Source organism: Haematobia irritans, chromosome 2 (genome assembly GCF_050003625.1).
Source record: "Haematobia irritans isolate KBUSLIRL chromosome 2, ASM5000362v1, whole genome shotgun sequence".
NCBI lineage: Eukaryota > Metazoa > Arthropoda > Insecta > Diptera > Muscidae > Haematobia > Haematobia irritans.
In genome coordinates this window covers 161,588,909-161,601,239 of record NC_134398.1, presented here as the reverse complement: position 1 = coordinate 161,601,239, position 12,331 = coordinate 161,588,909, and the positions used below count along the sequence as shown (strand labels likewise).

At 36.7% G+C, this 12,331-nt stretch overlaps 1 protein-coding gene across 1 annotated transcript; it reads right to left on the bottom strand.

Annotated features, from left to right (window-relative positions):
• Positions 1-3,920: 3,920 nt before the first annotated feature.
• Positions 3,921-4,544, bottom strand: LOC142225141 (uncharacterized). Its single transcript, XM_075294918.1, has one exon. The coding sequence runs from the start codon at positions 4,542-4,544 to the stop codon at positions 3,921-3,923; it is 624 nt and encodes a 207-aa protein (XP_075151033.1).
• Positions 4,545-12,331: the final 7,787 nt, after the last annotated feature.

The following is a 12,331-nucleotide window of genomic DNA, read 5'->3' as shown; positions in this document are numbered from 1 at the left end:
ATCATCGTTGATACTTATGTTACTTATGGAAGGCGTTTCTGATAAAGTGGGCAAAAAAATTGACGACGTAAATCGAATGGCGGCGTAAATCGAAGTTTGATGGAACAACAAATTTGACGACGTAAATCGAAACAACGTAAACCGAGACGACGTAAATCGAGGGATTACTGTAGTTATATAATAACACTGAAAAAAAAGCATGCCCGGTTCCAAAGATTTTGTCTTTACTTTAACAATCTTTGTATTGATTCCGAGCCAAAGAAGCGGAGAATACAAGTAAGGATACTTTTAAGACACAATTTTATTTTAAACTTAGATTTTGTGTACTTGCTTTTAGGAAGCAAATTTTAATTGTTCGTTTTTTCAGCTTTTTTCTACATATGTCCTTTAAGAACGAGGTAACGACAACTATATTTTCCAAATTCAGACGCGACTTCCAGTAGAAATTATGCTATGTGTCAAGTAAAAAACGTCTTAAGAATAAAGTGTTGAAAAACGTGTCCTATATTTGATCGATTTTTTGCTTTGTAGTCAAGATGCAAAAAGACAACAAATTTAAAGACAATTTCATTCATTTTAAAGAATTTTTCTGAATTATTAAAGTCAAGTTGACCTTACCCCAAAAAAAATTCTTTCATGTTATGATACCCATTTTTAAGTCAAATCACTTAATTATAAGGACAATACGACTTCGTTGAAAAGTTTATGGACTTTTTGACAAGAAAAAAAATTATATTAGAGAAATGCATCTTCTATGCTAAGCTAAATTTGTATTAATATTTTAAAGACATGAAATCTTTGGCCTCACGACAATATTTTTTTTTCAGTGCAATAAACTAAAGCAAAGTAGCAAAGTAAGTCGACTATCATAGAGGCTTTTAGTGCTGGTTTATTTGTTTGTCTTTAGGTTAGGTTAGATTAGTTTGAAGAGAGGAGTCGGATTTCTCCGTCTCATGTCATTGACATACACCTAAGCCAGAAATCGGCTTGTTGTGCGCTCTAGTTTATAATTATAACCCCATGTCTATTTTAAGAATTCTGTGCTTTCGACGAATTCCTTAATTTGTTTCCATTTTACCCCCTTCAATCGGTTTAAATTTGGAATGTTTTCGACTCCCAAATGTTGGGACCTGTATCTTGTAAATGCCGGGCAGTGACACAGATAATGTTCAAGTGTCCCTTCGTCCTCTACACATGCCCTGCATAAACTATCATTTATTACACCTATACGGTGCAAGTGAGCCCTGAGGTCCAAGTGTCCCGTGATGATTCCAATAGCCCTACTGATCGTACTCCTACTCTCCTTCAGCAGTTCTTTTGTTCTATCTTCATCGGTATCTCCCCATATGATCTTCGTGGTCCTTCCGACTATTTCACTGTTCCACAGCTCTACATGTGCTCGCTTCGCCCACACTTTTAACTCGGACCGGGTAGCCCCAAAGGGCTTGGGGTTATCCAAGTTTACTTCCTCAGCTTTCCTGGCTTTTATCGCTAGGTCATTCACATGCTCGTTTCCATCCACCCCACAGTGAGCAGGTACCCAGGTGATTCTAATGGAGCCATACACGGAGTAGGAATTTATTATATTTTTGCATTCTAAAACGTTCCGTGATTTAACCGTATTGGATTCTATAGCTCGTATAGCCATCTGACTATCGGTGAGAACATTTACACTTAGTGGCCTTGTGTTTGTGCTGAGCCATCTTACACGCAAAGAAAAAAAACGTTTGGAAAACGTGTACCGAAAACGTTTTTCTTTTGTTAGAGTTTTTTGAATTGCTTCGAAAATTTTAAACTTTTATCACCAAAAAAATTCGTTTGTTACAAAATTTTTATTTTTTCAATAAAAAAAGTTATTTTTGAAATAACAACACAGTCCATTTCGTTTATATCAAACACTGTTCTTTTCTGACTTTAGGTCTTTAATAAGACACATTTTACAGTTCAAAATTTAATATAGTACAATGTAATGTTGAAAATTTTTTCGGAATCTTCCGAATATATCTGGAATATATGTAAAAAAAAAACAAAAGCAAAAAAAAAACTTTGGCCGAAGCAGGGATCGAACCCACGACCCTTGGCATGAGAGTCGGACGTAGCTACCACTGCTCCACGGTGCCAAACTAAATGTTTGTTTCTGTTAAATAAACTTTGTTTATTCGGTTCGTGGGCGCCGCAAGCTATGCTATATAAATATAACTTATATGGATATTTATCTATTGATGACCATAACAGGTACATAGCTCAGTGGTTAGTGTGTTGGCTTACAATGTGCATGGTCCGCGGTTCGATTCTCCGTCCAGGCGAAAGGTAAAAAAAATTTAAAAATTTATAAAATCGTATAATTTCTTCTACATTGTTGGTATTACAGGAAAAGCTGTTAAGAACTAAAAATCCTCGTGGATGTGAGAAAGATGTGAGGGACAATGCAATTAGCAAGAAAATAATGTTTTTTTTTTGAGCTAGTCTTTATGAAATTGTTTTTACATCCTGGAAAAGAATAAACGTTTATCACAAAAAGTATATACTTTTCTTCCAAATACACTTCCTTACAGCGAAAAGCAAATGAGAAACGAACTTTGTTTGTCTAAAATTTCGTTTGGGAGGAAAGAATTATTTTTTTGCGTGTACACACTCCGTGATCGCTCTGATTTCTGCTTGCAGAATAGTTGTATGGTCTGGCAAGCGAAAGGAGATTTCGGTGCCAGAGTCTTCTATGTATACCCCCCACCCGTTCTATCCCCCATCTTAGCTCCGTCTGTGTAACAATTGTTACCATAAGGGGCTTCCTTAAGGGTTCCGTTAGACCATGATTGTCTCTCCGGTATGAGAATTTCAGACTCGGTCGCTAGCGTTTCTTCAGGTATGCGATCATGGAGCACTCCTAAATCATGGAGCACTCCTAAATCAGCCTATCGTCACCTCCATTATCTTCTGATGGTTTGATCTGTTCCCCATTTGGTGCCATTCTCCCATCATCTTGAGTCTCATTGCTGTCATGGCTGCTTCACTTTTTATCTGTATCTCTATAGGTAGGACGTTTAGAATCGTTTCTAGCGCTCTAGTTGAAGTTGTACTCATAGCCCCGCTTACACCAAGACAACATGTTCGTTGGACCCGTTGCAGGGTTTCCACGTTACATTTCTTCTCCATTGATGTCCACCATACTACCATAGGTCTTATTACGCTGGTGTATATCCAGAGCGACATTTTGGGATTTAGTCCCCATTTTGAGACATAGTGCCCAACATCTGTGTGCTTTCTCTGCCCTCTCCTTGATGTGGCACTTCCAATTCAACTTTCTGTCAAGGACTACTCCTAAATATTTCACCGTGTCAGATACTGCAATAGTATTGCTTAAAAAGCAAGGTTCAACGTATAGTGTTGAAAAACGTGTCCTATATTTGATCGATTTTTTGCTTTGTAGTCAAGATGCAAAAAGACAACAAATTTAAAGACAATTTCATTCATTTTAAAGAATTTTTCTGAATTATTAAAGTCAAGTTGACCTTACCCCAAAAAAAATTCTTTCATGTTATGATACCCATTTTTAAGTCAAATCACTTAATTATAAGGACAATACGACTTCGTTGAAAAGTTTATGGACTTTTTGACAAGAAAAAAAATTATATTAGAGAAATGCATCTTCTATGCTAAGCTAAATTTGTATTAATATTTTAAAGACATGAAATCTTTGGCCTCACGACAATATTTTTTTTTCAGTGCAATAAACTAAAGCAAAGTAGCAAAGTAAGTCGACTATCATAGAGGCTTTTAGTGCCGGTTTATTTGTTTGTCTTTAGGTTAGGTTAGATTAGTTTGAAGAGAGGAGTCGGATTTCTCCGTCTCATGTCATTGACATACACCTAAGCCAGAAATCGGCTTGTTGTGCGCTCTAGTTTATAATTATAACCCCATGTCTATTTTAAGAATTCTGTGCTTTCGACGAATTCCTTAATTTGTTTCCATTTTACCCCCTTCAATCGGTTTAAATTTGGAATGTTTTCGACTCCCAAATGTTGGGACCTGTATCTTGTAAATGCCGGGCAGTGACACAGATAATGTTCAAGTGTCCCTTCGTCCTCTACACATGCCCTGCATAAACTATCATTTATTACACCTATACGGTGCAAGTGAGCCCTGAGGTCCAAGTGTCCCGTGATGATTCCAATAGCCCTACTGATCGTACTCCTACTCTCCTTCAGCAGTTCTTTTGTTCTATCTTCATCGGTATCTCCCCATATGATCTTCGTGGTCCTTCCGACTATTTCACTGTTCCACAGCTCTACATGTGCTCGCTTCGCCCACACTTTTAACTCGGACCGGGTAGCCCCAAAGGGCTTGGGGTTATCCAAGTTTACTTCCTCAGCTTTCCTGGCTTTTATCGCTAGGTCATTCACATGCTCGTTTCCATCCACCCCACAGTGAGCAGGTACCCAGGTGATTCTAATGGAGCCATACACGGAGTAGGAATTTATTATATTTTTGCATTCTAAAACGTTCCGTGATTTAACCGTATTGGATTCTATAGCTCGTATAGCCATCTGACTATCGGTGAGAACATTTACACTTAGTGGCCTTGTGTTTGTGCTGAGCCATCTTACACGCAAAGAAAAAAAACGTTTGGAAAACGTGTACCGAAAACGTTTTTCTTTTGTTAGAGTTTTTTGAATTGCTTCGAAAATTTTAAACTTTTATCACCAAAAAAATTCGTTTGTTACAAAATTTTTATTTTTTCAATAAAAAAAGTTATTTTTGAAATAACAACACAGTCCATTTCGTTTATATCAAACACTGTTCTTTTCTGACTTTAGGTCTTTAATAAGACACATTTTACAGTTCAAAATTTAATATAGTACAATGTAATGTTGAAAATTTTTTCGGAATCTTCCGAATATATCTGGAATATATGTAAAAAAAAAACAAAAGCAAAAAAAAAACTTTGGCCGAAGCAGGGATCGAACCCACGACCCTTGGCATGAGAGTCGGACGTAGCTACCACTGCTCCACGGTGCCAAACTAAATGTTTGTTTCTGTTAAATAAACTTTGTTTATTCGGTTCGTGGGCGCCGCAAGCTATGCTATATAAATATAACTTATATGGATATTTATCTATTGATGACCATAACAGGTACATAGCTCAGTGGTTAGTGTGTTGGCTTACAATGTGCATGGTCCGCGGTTCGATTCTCCGTCCAGGCGAAAGGTAAAAAAAATTTAAAAATTTATAAAATCGTATAATTTCTTCTACATTGTTGGTATTACAGGAAAAGCTGTTAAGAACTAAAAATCCTCGTGGATGTGAGAAAGATGTGAGGGACAATGCAATTAGCAAGAAAATAATGTTTTTTTTTTTGAGCTAGTCTTTATGAAATTGTTTTTACATCCTGGAAAAGAATAAACGTTTATCACAAAAAGTATATACTTTTCTTCCAAATACACTTCCTTACAGCGAAAAGCAAATGAGAAACGAACTTTGTTTGTCTAAAATTTCGTTTGGGAGGAAAGAATTATTTTTTTGCGTGTACACACTCCGTGATCGCTCTGATTACTGCTTGCAGAATAGTTGTATGGTCTGGCAAGCGAAAGGAGATTTCGGTGCCAGAGTCTTCTATGTATACCCCCCACCCGTTCTATCCCCCATCTTAGCTCCGTCTGTGTAACAATTGTTACCATAAGGGGCTTCCTTAAGGGTTCCGTTAGACCATGATTGTCTCTCCGGTATGAGAATTTCAGACTCGGTCGCTAGCGTTTCTTCAGGTATGCGATCATGGAGCACTCCTAAATCATGGAGCACTCCTAAATCAGCCTATCGTCACCTCCATTATCTTCTGATGGTTTGATCTGTTCCCCATTTGGTGCCATTCTCCCATCATCTTGAGTCTCATTGCTGTCATGGCTGCTTCACTTTTTATCTGTATCTCTATAGGTAGGACGTTTAGAATCGTTTCTAGCGCTCTAGTTGAAGTTGTACTCATAGCCCCGCTTACACCAAGACAACATGTCCGTTGGACCCGTTGCAGGGTTTCCACGTTACATTTCTTCTCCATTGATGTCCACCATACTACCATAGGTCTTATTACGCTGGTGTATATCCAGAGCGACATTTTGGGATTTAGTCCCCATTTTGAGACATAGTGCCCAACATCTGTGTGCTTTCTCTGCCCTCTCCTTGATGTGGCACTTCCAATTCAACTTTCTGTCAAGGACTACTCCTAAATATTTCACCGTGTCAGATACTGCAATAGTATTGCTTAAAAAGCAAGGTTCAACGTATTGGCCGATCTTCGTCTTTCTGGTGAAAAGGCATTTATCAGTCTTATCTGGGTTTACGTTCAGACCCCTTGGTCTAGCCCAATCATATGCTATCCTTAGAACACGCTCAGCTCTCCTACATAACTTGTTTGGATCCGTCCCCTTCAGAAGTATTATAACATCGTCTTCATAACAGACTGGTTCAAATCCTTCCTTAGTTAGAATACTCAGCAGACTGTTAATGGTGGTTACCCACAATAGAGGTGATAAAATTCCACCCTGTAGTGTTCCCCGTGTAACTTTGTCCCTTATTTTGGTATCGTACAATCCACAGCTTATTTTGTTTGTCTTTAGTAGAACTCTGTAGTAGCCCAAGCTCAATATGTCTTGCATTTTTTTAGGTTTATATTAGAGCCATTGTGGTGCAATGGTCAGCAATCTTTGTGTGCCTTACTAGACATTTTCCTATATGCTCCCTACTGTATATATGGGAGCTATATCTGAATCTGAATCGATTTAGATGATATTTTGCAGGCTTAATTTATACTAAAGAAAGTAACCTTGTGCTTAATTTGAGTAAGTTCCGTAATTAAATGAAGACATTATGATCAAAACTAATAATATTAGGTCAAAATTTTTGAAAATCGTCCATATATGCTATATGGGAGCTATATCTAAACCGATTTGGATGATATATTGCAGATTTGGTTGATACCACAGAAGGTTATCTTGTGCAAAATGTGAGCAAGATTGTTAAATAAAAAATAAATTTACGAAAATCGGGCGATACATATATATGGGAGCTATATTTCAATCTGAACCGATTTCCATGCTTTTTTGCACATATATTATATACAATAGAATATTAGATTTGGCCAACTTTGAGTAAGATCGGTTGATAAATCAGGGACATATGGTCAAATTTGGGACATATATATGGGGGCTATATCTAAATCTGAACCAGTTTTGAAGAAATTTTGCACACTTGAAGATTTACATTTTGTGGAAAATTCGACGCCGATCGGTTAGTAAATGAGCGCAATCTAACCTAACATTTAACGAAATCGGGCGATACATATATATGGAAGCTATATCGAAATTTGATCCGATTTTTTTCTAAATTCAATAGCGATAATTGCGACGGGAATCCTGCACGCAGAGAAGGAATATGATCACCTCAAACATGTTTCAAGAGCAAAATGTTATTTTTGTATGGTGACCATGTAACATGTTTGTCACTAAAATGTTATTTTCTCGTCACATATAACCTGCTTGCCGAAATCAGATACATGATTTCCGAGAAAATAACATGGTTGCGAAAACCATGTTACATGGTCACCACCCAAAAATAACATTTTGCTCTTAAAACATGTTTGAGGTGATCATATTCCTTCTCTGGGTGTGCGAACAACAAATACATGGAAATACGGACAGACGGACTGACGAACAGACGGACGGAGGGACTGATAGACGGACGAACGGACGAACGGAAACCAAGGGGTGGGGATTCTGAGTCGATCTGTATATATGTTATTATTGCGTTTACAATCAATATTTCTGGTAGGCACATTTTTGGCAGATCAACATTTTTAAACCTTGACCACTATGTGGCTAAGGGTATAATTACATTATCACTCTTGAATTCCATCACCAATAAATATTTCTAAATACCATAGATAAGCTGTCACCTTGTACATAAAATGCACAATCCCTTTTGTGTATAAGTGTATATTAGCAAACATTTAATCATATGTGGGCGAGTACATTTTGGAATAAATAAAAGGTCTACCTGCGTATGAGAAATATACCCTAAAACAGCAAGCAAATACGCTAACAAAAACAACTTTGGGTAAATTTAGGAATAATCTTGGTCTGTAGGTTGATTCGACGAAGCACCCTTTATGACTTTGGCATTCCATGGCTTTTTTCCTCTCTTGTTTCCATTTTTCGCACTTGCTCGTATTCAGAAAAGGCGTTAAGGTGCAAATTTATTTGTACTCACTCACGGTTAGTGCTGCTACTACTTCAAGTACATTTTGTTATTGTTACCTTTTCTTAGTTCACCCCCCCACGTCCCGTTAAGGCCATTATTATAACTGTTTGAGAACCCATGAAGTATTAGCAACAACTGTAGCTAAAGTAGCAGCCATTCTGGGATACAATTCACCCGCAGTCAACCAACAACATCCATGAGTTCAAAATCTTGAAACAGCAACAGCTCCACAGGACTTTGGGATTGTGATGATGATGATGCCGACGACGACGACGACGGTGGTGATGATTGCAAATGGCTATGAAGTGGGGGTCGGAATAGTAGCATCTGCGGAGTTATAGTCAGTGGGAGAGGTGGGGCAGAGGGGTGCGAAAATAAATAAATAAAATGAAAATCCTTTTTAATGAGCACTTTCTGCACAAAAACCATATATCTTGGATGTTGACATGTGGGTGAGGTATACCAGGTTTACATATATTTTCGAGTTCCAATGAATTTTCCCCAATGCAAGAAGAGGGCTATGGAAAAAAATCACCCATAAACCAACCTACCAATGCCAATACGAGTGCTTAGCATATGATCAACCATCCATATGTATACATGGATGTATGTCCATGTACTTCCAGGTACAGATGTTAACCAAGGAAGCTCCATAATGAATCTTAACTTAAGTAGGTTTATGGATCCTTATTTATACTACTAAGTAACCTTTATGGATATTTTCGTCTCCTACCACTCCATTTTATTTCAAAGGAAATTTATATGTCTCCTCACAAAAATTGTTGGGTCATAAAGAACTTTTAGTCCATTTTGGTTTAATTGTTAAGCATATTTAAGTCTGATTTAAACTTTTTTTTCAGTGGTTAACGACTTTGTTGTTCTCAAACTCAATGTTATTCTCTGGGAAAATGTATATGATTCACAATATTACAAGAAAGGATTAAAATGAGTACATTCTATGAAAATCATATACATAAGTATATATGCCGAGTAAACGGTAAGGGTACGACAAAATTACAATAATTTAAAACGAAAATATTTCAGTAAAGTCCATTCGCAATACCACCTAACCTACATAGCAACCACTTGTTTCCCTTGGAACATAGCAAGATCTACAGAAATTTTCACTACGATCTAGGAGATATAAAATAGGTGTACGTACCATGATGTATGGTGTCTATCGATCTATGCTTTGTTACAACTGCCTCCATATAAACCGATTCCCAGATTTTTATTTGATCCCATTCGGTTGAAACCGAAACCATCATTACTAGGGCTATGGTAACACTTGCCGATGGCATAGTAGATTTTGGAAAATATTCCTCTCCAAAAAAGAGGTACTTACATTTTCTATAGAAATAAAATTTTGACAACATTTTCTATAGAAATAAAATTTTTGAGAAAATTTCCTATAGAAATAAATTTTGGGAAATTTCCTATAGAAATAAATTTTGGGAAGATTTTCGTGACAAATACAATTTTGACAAAATTTTCTACACAAATAAAATTGTGACAAATTTTCAAATCGATGATTTGACTTCAAGTTCAAATGTAGTTCACTTTGGCTTTAGTGAATTACCCGAATTTATGCTGATAATTGGTTGATAGTTTTGCTGCAATTAGAGGATGCTAATGAGGAATATGGTAATTCCGAAAAAGCTGTCCACCCACCAATCTTGCAGTCTACAGGGCCTTGTCCAAATAAATTTGACAGGCATACTTTTCCTCCGTTGGTTAAGCTACACTTATAGTTTAATCAATGCATGGTTTTAAGCTGAAATCAAAAACAACAATAATGATTGACGAATAAACCAACAATAAAAAACAAAACACGTATGAAGTAAGAGAAAGCTGCCAGCCAACTGCACTCAAATCGATGATTTGATGGTGGCAAAGGAAACGAGAGATGTTTGCATGAATTTATTTCGGCATAAGCCGGCTATCTTAAACTTTTTTTCGGAAGGTTCAAGTGTGGTTCACTTTGGGTTTAGCGAACTGCCTGAATTTATTTTGATAATTGGTTGATAGTTTTGCTGCAATGAGGAATGTGGTAATTCCGAAACGTACGCCCACCCAACCATCTTGCAGTCTATAGGGCTTTGTCCAATAAATTTGACAAACATTCTTTTCCTCTATTGGTTAAGCTACACTTGTAGTTTAGTCAATGCATGGTTTTAAGCTGAAATCAAAAACAACAAATATGATTGAAGTACAAACCAACAATAGACAAGTATATACGGCCGTAAGTTCGGCCAGGCCGAATTTTATGTACCCTCCACCATGGATTGCGTTGAAACTTGTACGAAACACTCTCATTCACAATCGAATTACTTAGGTTGTGCCATCTTAAAACTTTTTAACATCGTTTTCTAAATTGCTAGTTAGTCCATATGTGGTACATATTAGACAAAACAGGTATGTATACACGCAAAGAAAAAAAACGTTTGGAAAACGTGTACCGAAAACGTTTTTCTTTTGTTAGAGTTTTTTGAATTGCTTCGAAAATTTTAAACTTTTATCACCAAAAAAATTCGTTTGTTACAAAGTTTTTATTTTTTCAATAAAAAAAGTTATTTTTGAAACAACGACAGAGTCCATTTCGTTTATATCAAACACTCTTCTTTTCTGACTTTTGGTCTTTAATAAAACACATTTTACAGTTCAAAATTTAATATAGTACAATGTAATGTTGAACATTTTTTTCGGAATCTTCCGAACATATGTAGAATGTATGTAAAAAAAAAAAAAAAAAAAAAACTTTGGTCGAAGCAGGGATCGAACCCACGACCCTTGGCATGAGAGTCAGACGTAGCAACCACTGCTCCACGGTGCCAAACTAAATGTTTGTTTCTGTTAAATAAACTTTGTTTATTCGGTTCGTGGGCGCCGCAAGCTATGCTATATAAATATAACTTATATGGATATTTATCTCTTGATGACCATAACAGGTACATAGCTCAGTGGTTAGTGTGTTGGCTTACAAAGTGCATGGTCCGCGTTTCGATTCTCCGTCCAGGCGAAAGGTAAAAAAATTTTAAACATTTATAAAATCGTATAATTTCTTCTACATTGTTTGTATTACAGAAAAAGGTGCTAAGAACTAAAAATCTTCGTGGAAGTGAGAAAGATGTCAGGGAAAATGCAATTAGCCAGAAAAAAATTTTTTTTTGAGTTAGTCTTTATGAAATTGTTTTTACATCCTGGAAAAGAATAAACGTTTATCACAAAAAGTATATACTTTTCTTCCAAATACACTTCCTTACAGCGAAAAGCAAATGAGAAACGAACTTTGTTTGTCTAAAATTTCGTTTGGGAGGAAAGAATTATTTTTTTGCGTGTAGGTAAGTCTACAAATAATAACGAATTGATATGGAAGTTTGCACGGTACGTAGAGAGCCAGAATTGAAATATGAACATAATATGGACCAATTTTTGTGTGATTGGGGATCGATTTATCTGAGGGCTACATATAACTATAGACCGATATGGACCATGGTTGTTAACAGCCATAAAATAGCACAATGTACCAAATTTCAACTGACTCGGATGAAATTTGCTCCTCCAAGTGTCTCCAAAACCAAATCTCGGGATCGGTTTATATGGGGCTATATATGATTATGGACTGATATGGACCACTTTTGGCATGGTTGTTAAATATCATATACGATCACCACGTACCAAATTTCAAGCAGATCGGATGAATTTTGCTTCTAAAGGCATCGGAGGTCTAATCTGGGGATCGATTTATATGGGAGCTATATATAATAATGGGCTGATAGGAACCAATTCCTGAATGGTTGTTGGATACCATATACTAACATCACGTACAATATTTCAACAGAATGGGAAGAATTTTGCTCTTCCAAGGGGCTCTGGAGGTCAAAGCTGGGGATCGGTTTATATGGGGGCTATATATAATTATGGACCGATTTCGACCAATTTTTGCATGGGAGTTTGAGGCCATATATTAACACCACGTACCAAATTTCAACTGAATCAGATGAATTTTGGTCTTCCAAGAGGCTGCGGAGGTCAAATCTGGTGATCGGTTTATATGGGGGCTATATATAATTATTGTCCGAT